Source organism: Lonchura striata, chromosome 8 (assembly GCF_046129695.1).
Source record: "Lonchura striata isolate bLonStr1 chromosome 8, bLonStr1.mat, whole genome shotgun sequence".
In the NCBI taxonomy this organism is placed as follows: Eukaryota; Metazoa; Chordata; class Aves; order Passeriformes; family Estrildidae; genus Lonchura; species Lonchura striata.
This window is the reverse complement of record NC_134610.1, coordinates 15,449,896-15,465,167: the sequence shown is the minus strand read 5'-3', so window position 1 is coordinate 15,465,167 and position 15,272 is coordinate 15,449,896. Positions and strand designations below refer to the sequence as shown.

The 15,272-nt window shown below is 52.6% G+C and overlaps 1 protein-coding gene across 11 annotated transcripts in view; it reads left to right on the top strand.

Moving 5' to 3' along the window:
- Positions 1 to 13,789, top strand: part of TNS1 (tensin 1) — a 63,482-nt gene extending 49,693 nt beyond the window's left edge. For 6 of the 11 annotated variants that reach the window (XM_021526201.2, XM_077784964.1, XM_077784959.1 and 3 more), the window contains 12 exons: positions 830 to 865; positions 3,977 to 4,187; positions 5,009 to 5,877; positions 7,221 to 7,307; positions 7,937 to 8,068; positions 8,257 to 8,349; positions 9,016 to 9,093; positions 9,195 to 9,266; positions 9,346 to 9,514; positions 9,783 to 9,851; positions 10,194 to 10,226; positions 11,256 to 13,789. In XM_021526201.2, coding sequence (XP_021381876.2) covers positions 830 to 865; positions 3,977 to 4,187; positions 5,009 to 5,877; positions 7,221 to 7,307; positions 7,937 to 8,068; positions 8,257 to 8,349; positions 9,016 to 9,093; positions 9,195 to 9,266; positions 9,346 to 9,514; positions 9,783 to 9,851; positions 10,194 to 10,226; positions 11,256 to 11,400 — 1,994 coding nt within the window. In that variant the 3' untranslated portion in view covers positions 11,401 to 13,789. The remainder of the gene's footprint in view (positions 1 to 829; positions 866 to 3,976; positions 4,188 to 5,008; positions 5,878 to 7,220; positions 7,308 to 7,936; positions 8,069 to 8,256; positions 8,350 to 9,015; positions 9,094 to 9,194; positions 9,267 to 9,345; positions 9,515 to 9,782; positions 9,852 to 10,193; positions 10,227 to 11,255) is intronic. The other 5 variants (XM_077784966.1, XM_077784965.1, XM_077784961.1 and 2 more) reach the window with 1 other exon arrangement.
- The last annotated feature ends 1,483 nt before the right edge of the window (positions 13,790 to 15,272 follow it).

Sequence of the window (15,272 nt, the reverse complement as noted above, 5' to 3'; positions counted from 1 at the left end):
CTTCTCTTTTGGGGCCAGGTGGCCTTGGGGGGGTCCTTGTTGCCTTTTGCGGAGCCTCTGGGACTGTGTAAGCATGGGGGATGTTGGTGCTGCTCTGGTGGGCTCTGCACAGTAGGGTCTTCAGCAGTGAAGGCTAGTAGATAACCCTGTGGCCCTGTTTCCTGCCCAGCCCCATATTCTTCCCTCTCCCACCCCCTACATTCCTTCTCTTCCCTAGGACAGCTGGAGACAGTTTGCTCTCTGGAAGCTGAGCCTGTCAGCCAGAACAATATCCAGAGCTCTTTCCATCCTGGACAGCAGCCTTTTAAGTGCAAAGGCCCTGCTGTCCTGGGGACGTGTCCTGGAGTAGCCTGCCAAGCCAGACCTTACTGCTCCCCAGTACCCAGGGCCCCTTCCTGAGACAGCTCAGGGCTGAGTGTGACCTCCTCAAACCCATCTGAACCTGGGGGCCGCAGGTTGATTGAGCACATAGTGCAAGACCCTTATCCCTCTGCTCTCAAGGGTGACCTGATGCATTTTTGGTGCTTGCTGGGCTTTTTGGAGCAGCCCTTTGGTTGCTCTCTTTTGCATTTTTCCCTCTTTCCCATCTGAAGCCAGCCTCCTGTGTTCTGGACATCACTTCTGGGATGTTGGCGTGATGTGAGGGTGTCTGAGGCCGGGTTTCAGTTTGGAGGACTTCCAGTGTTGGGAGGTGTGGGGCTCTCCTTTGTGCTCTGTGTGTCCCTGCCTGAGCAAGGCAGAGCTGCTTAACTCTGATTTCTCTTTCTGTCTCGCACCTCCATTCTTCCTCTTCCCACTCCCATCACTCCCCTGCCCCTCCATCTCTCAGAGCTAGAAGGGGAAGTGGGCGATGACTCTGAAGAAGGTAAGAAACGCTTTTCTTTCTCTGTTTCTCTCTCATGCAGCTTCACTGTTGGGACTGTCACTGAGAGCAGGCCCAGGTGTCTGTTCCAGCAGCCTTCCCTTGCGCTGTCCCTCGGGGATCTAGGAGCTTGAGTCTTGACTGTGCTGCTCTCTTTAGAGGAGGGGCACAGCATGCCTTGCGTCGTGGTAGGATTTCTCAGTGTCCAAGCGGGACCTGAAGGTCTGTCACTTTGTGTGGCAGTCATCCGTGGGGACTGAGAGCTCTTTGTCAGTGAGTCGCATCCTTACTGGTGGCATGCTGGGGATGCTGGCACGCTACAGCCAGCTTTGGATGAGCCTGGCGGGGATCTGGGAGCAACAGCCCCAGTTTTAGTCTCCTTCCCTCCCCTTTTGGCTTTGCTGTTGCCATTCAGAGCAAAAATAAACCAAAGTGCAGCACAAAAGGTCAGCAGGCGCAGAGGCCACCAGTGTGTTGCCAGCACAGCCAGCTGGGCAGCGGTGCAGCACCAGCAGCTGGTGCACATCTTCTGCTCGTCAGGCAGCTGCCCAAATTCCCCCCACCTCTCCTGTCTCTGGGTTGTGCCACTCTGGGGATGCCAAGGATGGGGCTGAGGTGGGACATCAATTCAAGTGTGGCTGTGCTGACGGCGCAGGCACTGTGGGCTCTGGGATGGCACATCTCGTGTGGGGACAGAGGCTTTGGGAGTGGCTGTGATTCCTTGGGGTGCTGCCTGCTAGGTAACGGTTGTTGGGTGGTTTTGCTTCCTCCTTTAATGAATTTTTGCACACTCAGAGCTGGGATGAGGAACTGTATGTTCAGGATGCGTTTTGGGGAAAGAGTGTCTCTTCTTGGTGGGTGTGGTACTTCCTCTAGCCCTAGCAGCCATCAGCATTTCTCCTTAGAAGTTTCTCAAAATGCACACAACCAAAACCTGAACACTCTGTGATACTGGAGAAAGTGTTTGCTTGAAAAAAAAGTTCCACTTTCAGAACTGATTTTTCAATGATGGCTTTTTGGATACATTAAGGGAAGCAAAGCTGGGATAAAAACAGGCTTTTACCCCGTAAGTTCCCCCAAGCTTTACCATTTCTGTGCAGCTTTAAGCCTCCAAAGATTCAAACATTGCCTCTCCTCTCCTTCCCACTAAACCCTCAGGAACTCAAGCTGTCCTGCATCTCTGTCCCCTTGCATGATGGTTGACCCCAAGCAAGGCTGAATGGCTGCCATGGGCCTCTTGCCCTGCTTCATCCTCTGTAAAATTATATTTTTGGGTATTGAATCTACAATTCTGAGAAGGGACTGCTGTTTTGGCTTACTGCTGGCTTAGGACCCTTTGTACTTAGCCACACATTCCAGGAGCCACACTCTAGGTGGGGCAGTCCCTGTCCCTCCGTGCTTTGCCTAGCAGATCTTGGCTGGAATGGCTGCCCTGTGTATGGGCTTGGAAGATGCTTTGGCAGTGTGGGAGCTCAGGGTGTGGCTGTCAGCTCTGAGGAGGCTTTAAAACAGCCTGACACAGATGCAGTGCTGGGGATTTCTGGCCAGCATGCAGCCCTGCTTGGATTTGGGATTCCCAAACAAATGCCCATCTCCTTGGTGACTCAGAGTTTCTCTATTTTCCCACCCATATTCCCATCTCCAGAGTCCCTTCCAAGAAAACACAAGGAGGCAAGATCAGATTTTTCAACCTAAAAAAATCCTGCCTGAAACTTCCTAACTTTTCTCCTGTCCTGTATTGAATCAATGTACTGGAACCTGTGACCATGGCCACACACCTCACTGTGGCACAGCCCCCATGCCTCCCGCTCCTGCCTTTTTAGAAGGGGCTGGCATTTTCTCAGCCCTATGGTCTTAACCTCTTGCAGGGTGACTCATATGTACTGTCTGGCTAATTTTAGTCTGGGCTGGGGAGCTAGGAAGGGGAAAAGTGAGTAGCTGCGAAATTAATTTAATTACCTAAGGTGCGATGGATTTCTTGCAGCTGCCCTGGGTAGTGCCTCATCCCTGTCACTCAGGATGTCCTGCCTTAGGTGCTGGTACCCAGCCTGTGTAGAGGTCTGGTTTTAGCTCAGATCTTTCCTAGGGTTGTTGGCTGGGGACATCATCCCAAGGGAGGGACTCCTTCTCCTCTCTCCACAGACAGATGGGGCACAGAGATGCTGTGGAGGAAGGAGTGGGACCTATGACAGTCTTTTTCCTTGCATGTCTCTGCTCCAGCTCTGAACAGGGAGCTGTGCATTGGTGTTGCTGACTGTGAGCAGGCCAGCTTGCCAGCAGACTGAGCCAGAGCCCAGCTGTTATGACTAATAATAACAATAATAATGTTTGTAATGCTAATTACTACTGCAGGACTGCTTTGGGCATGGCCAGCCTGGAGCCAAGGACCAGCAAGGCTGCCTGGCCCATAGGATTTGATGCCAGTGGATCTTGTGTAGTGCAGGCTGAGGTGTGGCTGTGGGACTTGGGGGAATGGGACTGAAGCTGCAGCTCCTTCCTGTGGTGCAGCTTTTGGAAGGGCCTGTGGGGGGCTGTCATAGGGATGGGGTCCAGCCTGGGTGGAATAGGAGGTAGGGGGCAAGGTATGAGCGAGGACTGGGTCTGGTGTCTCCCATGGATAGTTATGGCCAGCCCAGCCCGCTGCTCCTGGCACGGGACAGCTTGGCGGCTCTAAAGGAAAATTGCTTTTCTTGGTCGTGGTCATGGGCTCCGGTTTCAAGCTGGGCTGGGAGTGAAAGTGTTGGATGCTGCAGTGGAAATAGCTGGAGTTGCCCTCTGGTCTGCTGCTGGAGATGGCTGGCAGAGGTGGGCTGCAGAGGGCAGGGACCACGGGGCATTGTCATCAGTCCTGTGTGAGTCAGCACAGCACAGGCTGGGCTCTATTTTTAGGGGCTGTGGATGAACAGGGAGCAGGACGTGTTCTCTGTGGCATCCTGGGTGGGAGGGACTCTGACTCAGACCAGGGTGAAGGGGCTGTGGCAGGCAAAGGGATCATGGCTGGAGGAGGTCAGCACAAGCGCCTTCACTACCGTGAAATGTGGATCCTGGGAAGGGTGTGGCCCCCTTCCCATGCAAACTGTAGGCTCATCTGTTTTCACTTCTCTCTTGCTGCAGAGCCCAGGAGCTATGTTGAGTCAGTGGCCCGCACGGCCACAACGGGCAGAGGAGGGACACTGCCTGCTGCCCAGCCTGCTGCCCAGCCTGCTGCCCAGCCTCCTGCCCAGCCTGGAGGCCCAGAGGTGCCCACCAGGAATGGCACTTTCTCCAGCTCCTTCATCGCCCCCAGCCCTGTCTCCACCAGCAGCCCTATTCACAGCATGGATGGGTAAGGCAGTGGGTGCATGTCCCAGGGACTGATGGGGCTGGGGCTGAACCCTGGCTGGTGCACAGGCTTAGAATGACAGTCACAGAGTCACAGAATCATTAGGGTTGGAAAAGACATCCAAGATCATCACAGAGTCCAACCTTTGACTCAACATCACCAAGCCAACTAAATCAGAGCACTAAGTGAAGTGCCATGTTCAGTTGTTTCTTGAACATCTCCAGGGATGTTGCTTCTTCCCACATGGAAACTGCCTTTGCAAAGACCCGCATCTCTCCATGCAGGGTTTGGGTATCCTGGCCAGCTGTATGCTTTGGTGCCCTAAGAAACAGAAATCCAGGTCACTGCTGGTTGCTTGGTGGTTACTGGACCTTAGACAGCTCTCACTGGGAACCTGGCTCCTGGAGTGGGAGGAGGGATGGGTTGTGCAAACCCCTAGCCCTGGCTAAGGCATTAGTCCTCTGTGGTGAGATGGAGCCATTGTCCCTGTCCCCTGTCTACCCTGCCCATGAGGTGTTCTGCATCCACACAGTCTGGCAGGGCAGGATAAATCATGTGTTTGCTGGGAGCAGAACTAGAAAAAGGCTCTGTTCTCCAGAGTCATATTTTGAGATGGAACTGAGATTATGGTGGAGGTAAAGCTGCCTCTAGTTGCTTCCATGAAGCTGGCTGGACCTATCCCACAGTTGCTTCTGAACAACCAAGTTGCTGACTGGCTCTGTGCCTCAGTTTCCCTGTGTGCCACATGCAGGAAGGTGCCAGTACCAGTCAGCAGCAGGAATGAGTGGTGGAGCTGAATTCTATCTTTCTTCATCTCTCCCTAGGGCCTCCCTCCGCAGCTACCCGTCAGAAGGCAGCCCCCATGGCACGGTTACACCTCCCCATGTCTCAGCCGAGCCCTTGTACCGGTCGCCTGTTGGCTCACAGATGCCCTCCGTTCACAGCAGCTACCAAAACTCGTCTCCATCTTCATTTGCAATGGTCCAAGGAGGGGTCCCAAGCTCGGCATACAGCAGCCCTGACTACCCTGATGGCCGAGCTGGCCTCCAGCCAGAACCCCAAGCTCGGCCACAGCCACAGGTCAATGTGGTGGGGGTGCACACCCTGCCGGGGAGCCCCCGCAGCCTGCACCGGACAGTGGCTACGAATACACCGCCCAGCCCTGGCTTCGGGCGAAGAGCCATCAACCCCAGCATGAGTGGCGCTCCTGGCAGCCCCGGGCTGGGCAGGCATGCTGTGGTGGCCCATGGCAACCTGGTGGCCCCACCAGGGAGCCCCAGCCTGTCCAGGCACCAAACAGCGGTAGCCACCTCCCCTGGCAGCCCCCTGTATGGCTACTCCAGCCCAGAGGAAAGGCACCTGACGCTGTCTCGGCAGAGCAGCTCCTCTGGCTACCAGCCTCCCTCCACGCCATCCTTCCCGGTCTCCCCAGCGTACTATCCTGGCACGAGCACGCCGCATTCCTCCTCCCCAGACTCGGCTGCCTACCGCCAGGGCAGCCCCACGTCGCAGCCTGCTTTGCCTGAGAAGCGGCGGATGTCAGCTGGGGACCGCTCCAACAGCCTCCCCAACTATGCCACTGTCAACGGCAAGATGTCCTCGCCCCTCTCCAGCGGCATGTCCAGCCCCAGCGGTGGGAGCGCCGTCGCCTTCTCCCACACTCTGCCGGACTTCTCCAAGTTCTCCATGCCAGGTAAGGGATGCTCTTGGAGGTCCCCGTGTCCCCCTGCCCTACTGAGGGCTCTCCCCTCCTCCTCCTTGCTGGCCATCAGGAAAGGGATTGCAGCCATGTCCTGATTTACCCCTCCTGTCCATCCGCAAACCAAAGGCACCGCTGGGGCTGGGGCCATTTCCTGCGCTTTCTGACAAATCCAAACAGGAAAAACACCGACTAGCATCTCTGGCACAAACAGCTTCCAGAGATGTGTATGAGGAGATCAAAGCTCCTGGAGGCGATTTTTCTCTGCCGTGGGGACGGACTGGCCTCTTGGCCCCATTCCCAGAGGGCTTTACCCCACTGGGATCCTGCTGCGGCGCTGCCTCCTCATTTCAAATGGTGCCGTGCCCTGGGTGCCATCCTGCCGGGTACACTTCTGCCAGCTCTGGTTACAGACACCTTGGTGACGTCAAGATTGGGCTGATAGGACCAGGGAAATAAAGCTGTGGGGCAGCAGTGGCTCTGGCTGCTGGGCCAGTTTCTCTGCTGAGCAGGCATCCCTTTGTGGGCACTCTGGCACTCGTCCTTGCCCTGTGACTCCTGTGGCCTGGGACCTTTCCCAGCAGGGAAGCACGAGCAATTAAACCCCTTAACAATTAACAAGCAGCTTGGAGAGGGGAGTGAGCCCCCTGCCTCTCTGAAGGTGACCAGATTGCTGAGGGCTGATAAAGTGTCTCCAGCAGAGATGCTATCCAATCGTCTTGGTTGTTTGCCTGGTTGTTTTTGGAAAGCAGGTGGTTGTAAATGTTGCCTGAGTAAATGACAGCTTCACAGCCAGAGGACCAGCTCTCGTTGGGGCTGTGCCATTGGTGGGCACTGAACAAGGCACAGTCAGGCTGGGGCTGGGGCTGCTTTGCTCAGGGTGTCCAGTTCCTCTTCACAGAGCAAAGATAAGGGAAGAAATATGTTTTTATGAAGTGTGATCCAAATCTTGAACATTAGAGAGCAGTGAAGGTTCTCTGAAATCAGGATCTCTCCGGCACCTCCAGACATAGCTCTTTCCTCCAACAGCTTTTATTCCACCTGGCCAGCTTCTTTTAAATTAAGAACTCCCATTCCATCTCTTGCTGTGTGCCATAGGGGCTCATCTGACACACAGCCCTTTGAGGGCCCTTGAGCTTGGATTTAGCTTTAGATGCCCAGCAGCCCCATAAGCTCCAGGTAGTGATCAGCCTGTCTGGGTATGGGGAACTGGGCTGAGGTTAGTGCAACGTGCTGGATCTGAAAGGAGGCGGATGTATTAATGCTTTGGCTGGATGGAGGGTTTCAGATACAGCATCTTTTAATTTTTTTCTTGCCTTTTCTTCCCTTTCCTGCAGACATCAGTCCCGAGACTCGTGCCAATGTCAAGTTTGTGCAGGATACTTCCAAGTACTGGTACAAACCAGACATCTCTAGGGAGCAGGGTAAGTAGATGACGCAGGGTTTGAAGTTGGGATGTGTCTAAGATCACAGGGATTAGCAAGGATTTCCTTTATGGATTGGGTTGAGAGTGAAGGTGTGAATAATGACTGCTCAGGCTGCTGCAGATGGGGGTTGAAGCCTCATTCAGCTGTAGATTTGTGAGATGTGGGCTCTTCAAATCTTCCTCTTGGTAGAGGAGCTCCAGTCCCTGCAGTGTGCAGTGGATCTATGTTTGCAGTTCTGGGTGCAAAACACCTGGATCTCGAGTTGATAATGCTCAGAGGTATCTTGGAAACATGGCTAAAATGAGTGGGGAGAACAAGAAGGTGGCAGGATGACTTCAGGGGGATGGTCCCAGCATTTGGGCCTTGGCTCCTCCTTGCTCTCCAGTACTTGGTTGCTCAGAGATAGGCAGAGTGGGAACTAGAGATGCCCACACAAGGGCAGTGGATTTGGGGGGAGATGAGCCTGGCAACCCACTCAAATGTGCAGGAGGTGCGGTAACATTGTGGTGCCTGGCTATGAGATGTGGAGCTGGGGCACCCTGTCCCAACCCACACCTGCTGGTGTCTTGAGGGTGTGCTGTTTCTCACTATGCATCATCCCTGAGCTCTGCCATTCTCTCCTGCAGCCATTGCCCTGCTGAAGGACAGGGAGCCAGGGGCTTTCATCATCCGAGACAGCCACTCCTTCCGGGGAGCCTATGGCCTCGCCATGAAAGTTGCTTCTCCGCCTCCCACAGTCATGCAGCAGAACAAGAAAGGTATTGTGTGCCCTTCTCCTTCCCACGCTGAGATGCTTTCCATCGCTCAGCCAGGGTGAGCGGGCAGCTGGGGCTGCTGAGCTGGTCGTGCCCTTGGGTATGTGCTGATGTGGCAGGATCCCTGCCTCCTAGGGCACAGGGGAGCACCAGACATGCCTCTGGTGTGAAAACATCTCGTCTCTTCCCAGGAGACTTGACCAACGAGCTGGTGAGGCACTTCCTCATCGAGACTAGCTCACGAGGTGTGAAACTAAAAGGATGTCCCAACGAGCCTAATTTTGGTAAGTGCCCCGAGTGTGCTTCCCACATGGGCTGGGTTGGGAGAGCCTTGCCTTCGCCATGCTGTCAAAGCAGAACTGTCTGGGAGAGCCTGTTACAGCCTCTTGTCCCTGTGTAACTGAATCCTGTGGGCATTTGTAGCCTCTGTTCATCCACACCCATGGCAGCACACGAATGTGCCTGTATGCATAGGTACATACCTTTCTACACACACATAGGATAGCTGATGCTGCTGGGCGGGTGGAGGGTAGGGGCTCCCCTTGTTCCATTTATTCCATTACTAATGTTGTCTGAGGAGCTGTATGAAGACCTTTGTTGCATTTTTTTGTTGCTAAAGTGGCCCTGGCACCTCTGTCCCCTCCCTGAGCTGTCTGTGGAGGGCTACTTGGTGGTTTCAGTGAGAGGAATTGCCACACGTGGCATTAGGACCATTAGTGAAGAAACTCACCTAAAAGCCTGCTTCCATCCATGCAGAGCAATGGTGACCTAATCAGGGAAAGCTGGAGTTTCTTATTCCTTTCCTTGGTTAATGGTTATTGTACTTTGGATTCTGCGGTTCCACAGCCCAGTGATTTTGTGAAAGGATCATTGTATTAACCCAGCAGGTGCAAACAATTCTTCATCTGGCAACACTGGCCCTGTGCTGACCATCTTCCCTCTCTCCCCAGGCTGTCTCTCAGCGCTGGTGTACCAGCACTCCATCACACCCTTGGCCCTGCCCTGCAAGCTGGTCATTCCTGACCGAGGTAAGAACTAGGACCAGAAGGCTTTGCATCTCTCCTACAGCCTACAGGGAGGGGGTAGGTTTCCAAGCAGGGAGCACCAGTAACCATCCTGTGTCTTCTAGATCCCATGGAGGAAAAGAAAGACTCTGCATCAGCCACCAACTCAGCCACGGACCTCCTCAAACAGGGTGCAGGTGAGTTGAGAGGGGTTGTTGTGGGGTGAATTTGGCTTGGAATACTGCTTGACTCCATGTCTGCTGTCTCCTTTTCCAGCCTGCAATGTCCTCTTCATCAACTCCGTGGAGATGGAGTCTCTGACGGGCCCCCAGGCCATCTCGAAGGCTGTTGCTGAGACTCTGGTGGCTGACCCCACACCCACGGCTACCATTGTTCACTTCAAAGTCTCCGCACAAGGCATCACCTTAACGGACAACCAGAGGAAGTAAGAGCCTCCGTGGCCACCTCTCTGGCCAAAAGCCATTGTTGGCTCATTCCCAAAGACAATAGGACTGTGATTCAGGAAGTGTGTTGGTGAAGGATGTCCCTTTGCTGGCATCAACCTGGTCATGGACATGGCTGGGCTTTGTCCTTGACTCTTGGAACATCCTATGGGAGACCTGTGGCAGTGTCCCCTGGGCTGGTGGAGCTGGGTTGTGGTGAGACAGTGGTGGAGCTTCCCTGGCCCTGATATTCCCTGCTTTGTGTTTCAGATTGTTCTTCCGAAGACACTACCCCCTCAATACCGTCACCTTCTGTGACTTGGACCCCCAGGAACGAAAGTGAGTGCCCTAACCTGGGGGGAGCACATGAACCCCCAGCCCTTTCACTCTTCTAGCCTCCTGGGAAGCTTGGAGCAGTGTGTTTACTTGCTCTCTCCTCTGCTCCTGCAGAGAGCAGGAATGCAAGGTCCTCTTGGATACTGTGGTGCAATGCCAGCTTCTTTTGGTGACTTTTTGGTGTCTCCAAGCACCTCATGCTGAGGTGCACAATTCTTCCATAAAGTCAAGCCTGTGCAAAGCCAGGCTGGCCTTCCAGCACTGGTGTGGTGGCCCCCATCATGGCCCTGTCTCTCTGTGGGGTACAGGAGGGACCATCTCTCACACCTTCTCTTCTCCTTGCAGGTGGACTAAAACAGATGGCAGTGGCCCTGCCAAGTAAGTACTTTCTGTGCTTCCCAGCAGATTCCTCCCAGCTGCTGTCGAGGTAGCTTCTGCCTGTGTTTGGGCATTGGCTGGGAGATGCCCTGTGCAGGGCATCCTGGCTGTGTTTGAGATGGGCTCAGCTCTTCACTGCAGGAATATTTCTCCCAGTCATGAGAACATAGTCTTGGGACTCTGGATGCATATTTTAGCCCCAAATTCCTGGTCAGAGCAGTCATGACTCTTGCTGAACTGACCAAACTGGAAACTCTCCCAGCATTGGGAGAGTTGGGGAATAACTGGGAACCAGCTTATGGAGCAGACCTGGGGTTATGCTGATGGCATGTGAGCTACTGGTCATCTCTTCCCTTTCCTCCTGTCCTGACCCATGGGAGCACAGAGCTGTTGGCTGAGCCCATTTGCAGGGGCCAGCTCCCACTAATTTTAGTCATTGTGTGAGCGAAGGGGTTTTTATTAGGATGTCCAGCTGCTGGAATATTTCCCCTCCCCAATTAGAAATACCGTAGCCTGGGCCTGTCTCACATTCTGTTCCCCCTGTATTTATAACTTGAGTTTGCACATTCTAATGAAAAAAAAAAATAAGGGACATTTTATTCATCAGCGGAGAGACAGACAGAAATAACCAGATGGTCTCATTCAGCTTCCTGTGTCCTTGCATGGCCTTAATCTCTTAGAGGGTCTACCCCAATGGTCAGCCAATTTCACCTCTGGCTTCAAGAGGCCAAACCAAGGCAATGCTGTGATCATCTGGAAGGTCCCTTCCTTGGGATGGACTTGGGAAGGGTGGCAGAGATGTTCAGAGCAAGGGCAGTTGGGTCAAGAAATGATTGAAACTTGGCCTTCAAAGAAACTGCAGCAAGGAGAAGAGGAGATGGGCCTTCACGCAGGCTGGTCTGGGATGTATCCCTCTGTGTTGTGAGAGATGGATGTTAAAGAGGGGAAGTGGGACAAAACCCTGTTGGAAGAGGACGTCAATAATCCTTGCAGGAGCAATATTGAGCCTCTTGCCTTCTCCCCACACAGGCTCTTTGGCTTTGTGGCCAGGAAGCAAGGGAGCACTACAGACAACATCTGCCACCTCTTTGCTGAGCTGGACCCAGACCAGCCAGCTGCAGCCATCGTCAACTTTGTCTCCAGGGTCATGCTTGGCTCCGGCCAGAAGAGATGAGCTGGCACTTGCGGGTGATTCTTGAATTTTGGAGAAGGACTTGGAGCTGATCCGAGAAGGAGTGTTAGGAAGTGCATTGTGGGAGAGGGAAGTGAATTGGGGTGGGGGGGGGGGGGAAAGGGTTGGAATTTTGGAGGAAAACAGCAAACAACAAAAAAACACCAACAAAACCCCTAAAAACTCAACACAAGCCAAACACACACGTAGAGGAACCAAAGCCACGCACCTACGAAAGAGAGCCACAAAGTCACGCCAGACAGGATGCGTGTCCCATTGCAGGGAAGGTGACCAAAGCAAAGGCGGCAGTGAGAGGTGTGTTTCCAGCTTTCAGCATCATGGCCTCAAGTGGTGACATCCATTTGGGACTGAATGTGGGACCATGACTGGTGTTTTCCATCTGGAAAAAAAAGAGGCAACTAGCAAAACCCATGGAAGAAGCTTCATCCCAGCAGCTCCATCTGCTGTGTGTTTGAACTGACCTGTAGGAGATAATGGCATGCACTGCATCTATGGGACACCAGAGGAGATGCTCTCAGAAACCTTCCCTTGTCCAGCTGCAGAGGAGGGTCCTCACTGGTCCCTGTGCTTCCCCTAAAACCTGCTCATGACCTGGTAACTTGCTGGGGACATGGGGAAATTGGTCCTGAACCTTCAAATCCCTGGGGAACTTTGGCCATGGGCTGACCTTTGCTGACCCAGAGCCCATCACCAGTCACAGATGAGACACTGTGAGCCCACTGGAGAGGGGGGTTCATGCTGTTTCTCCACTTTCCCCAGGGGTTCTTGTGCCCCCCAGCCTGTGAGGAGGTGTGGGGGTTCCTGCCACCCAGTGCCTGGGAAAGGTGGCTACTCCCCAGGAACCTGGAGGATGCAGAAAGTCGCCTCCTCTCCCATCTTCCCCTTTTCCTTCCTGTCACTAGTCCCATTTGACAGTTTTCTCCTGCGGCCTGTCACATTCTCTTAACACAAAAAAAGCAAAACAGAAAGGAAAGGAATAGTTGTAATAATAATAATGATTATAATAATAGCGGATGCTGGCACAGGTGGGTTCCCTGTGCAAAGCAGCAGACCCGTGGCTACCCCTATCTAGCTCTTCGGAGACACGCAAGCGGTTTTTAAATTGCATGGACATTCAAGTTGCACGAAAGGCAAACGACTACAAGTAACTCAGGCGCTTTTTTTCTCCTTTTGTTTTGGAGGCCACGTTAAAAAAACAAAGAAGAAAGAAAATGAAAAAAAAAAATAGTAAAGAGACCTGCAGTGGCTGGGCAGCTTTGGCTCAGTGGGGAGGTAACAGGTCCTCTGACAGCCACCCTGGTTGACGCATGTGTACCCCCTAAACCATCTGGTTTGAGGCTTGTGCCCCTGAAATGCACCATAGTTTTGCAGTGATTTCAGTGCTTTGGCTTTTCCCTTAGGTAGATGAGGAGGGCAAGTTGGGTGGAGAGAGGGGCAGAAAGCCCCTGTGCCACTGCAGGGGAGAGGTCATGGTGGGGGTGCAGCAGGTGGAGGTCCTGGCCCTATGGTGCTGGGGAGGGGGCAGAGGATGTTTCAGTCACATGTGCAGGTTTAGGGCAGGGGGAATGGCCCAGCTGGAGCTGTGGGATCATTGCTGAGCCCCCTGCTGCCAGCACTCCCTCTGAGAGGTTTTTTGGGTAAAGTTTTCAGTGCAAAGTGGCCCAGATAGTCTTTTGGGGACAAAAATTAGACACATAGCACTGCAGTCCCCTGGCGAGCTTGTCTCCCGTGGACCACCCTTGCCTTGATAGCTATATTATATATACAAGCTATACTGACAAGATACTGTAAGCTAATGAAATTTTAAGGAGGAAAAAAAAGGTTAAATTTACGCTCCAAAAATATTTATTTTTGCCATATCGCTTTCTGCGCATCATATCTCCCCCACTGTATCCCCCCCTTCCCCTGCCCTGGGGAAACACCTGCATGTTAAAAGAAAATCTGGAGCAAGGCAAAGTAGAGATGGGGGAAGAGGCGGGGGCCCCTGTGCCGGGGTGGCTGTGTGACGTGCGTGTGTGCGGGTCTGTGTGTGTGTGTGCGTGGGGAGTGAGCGGCGTGGGCGGCCAGACAGGGCTGCAGGGCCACAGGCTGTGCTGATGTACTGGAGTGTGAGAGGAGGGGTAGCGAGGAGTTGGTTGTGAGATGGTGGTGGGACAGGAGGTTCTGGGGGGGGCTTTCCCCCTCCCTGGCTCCCTGGCCGCACAGATGCAGAGATATTTTAATTTTTGATGTTTCCAAAAAGTGATTCCCTCCTTCTGCGAAATTCAAGCGAGACAAGAGACGATCTCACCCGTAATCTCCTCATCCTGCCATTCACCCATCAGAGAAAACACTGTGTTTATAGATATATAAAGATATATTTTTGAAAGCCTCTATTTTTCAGACTTGGTTTTCTCACTGCTAAGAGAAGAGATTATAATAATGTAATTTTATTTTAATCTGCTGCCTTGGAAACTGGTGCTTGGAACTCCTATTTCTCTTTTTCTCCCCATACAAATGAAGCAGATCTAAGCACCCCAGAGATGTTGCATAGAAGCCAACCCCAGCAGGTACCTGCCAATAGCATCACACTTGCTTCGGGCCCTGAGCCTCTCCCGGCTTCCCCACTAACCCACTAGCTGAAAATTTAGACTGTATCCAAATCTCAAACACTAACAAAATCATCTGATGATTGTATTGTTTTTTTAACACACAGCTAATCACCTTCCAATGATGTTTATCAGCTCCCTTTAAAGGCACTTTTTTCCCCTTTAGTTCCTTTTTAAAAGAAGGTTTTAAGGTGTAACAACCCTTTCTGTCCCCGGGAGAGACCGTCAGCAGCATTTAGGATTGCCCAGGTCCTGGGGCTGGCGGGAACCTAGTGTTGATACTTTTTCCTTATGAAAGGGACAGGAAATACTCTTTGTGTTTTTTTTTTTTTTTCAAGTGCAGTCATACTATTTGAGATTCAAGCTTGCACGAGTTAAGCCCAGCATATGTTTCGTTGTAATCACACTGCCGTTGTCAGCAGCCGGATGGTATCTCTCTCTCGCTCACACACACACACACACACACACACACACACACACACACACACAAAAACACACACATCCCTCCTTCCTACACAAAGAACTGCATATATTCTTGCCAAAGATATCCTTAAAAACGCACTTTCCCCCATATATATATAGATAGATATATATTATTTTTTTTGTGTGTGTGTAAATTTAATGTACGTGCCCTTTTTGTGTCAGTTTGTTCTTTGGAGAAGCCCGTCCTGCCTTTGCTGTTGATATTGCTGTCTATTGGGAAATGCTCCCTGGAGAGGTAATTTGCTGTCTGTCCTGCTCAGTGGCACCTGCAATGCACAAAATGTGGGGTTCCCATTAAATGGGGCTGCCTTTGGCTCTGCCCCTGGGAGCTATTTTGGGAAATGATCCGTATCATCAGCTGCTGATGGGATGTACCATTGCATGGTCTTCACCAGCCCCTCATCACCGCTGGAGACAGCAGGGCTCATGGTTTTGAGCAGAGTTTGGGGTTGCTCTGAACACAACATTTGCTGGCTGCCTCCTGGTCAAATTACACATGGAAAACAAACCAGGTAGGGAGCAAAACCCAACCCAGCCTCTGGGCATTGATTTTTCAGTGAATTCAACCGCCTGAACCAAAGCGCAGAGTAAATCCCCACCCAGCAGGTCGGGCAGGTAAAGAAACCAGTTGCCCCAAAAACCCCAGACAACAGCATCAACAAAAGGCAACCCTTCCCATTGGAGCAGGCAGGATGATCAGACAGCAAAGGAGCCCGCAGGGGCTTGTTTCATTTTGTTCGTTTGTTTTGCAAATTGCGAGGTTGGTTTGGGGTTACTATTTTT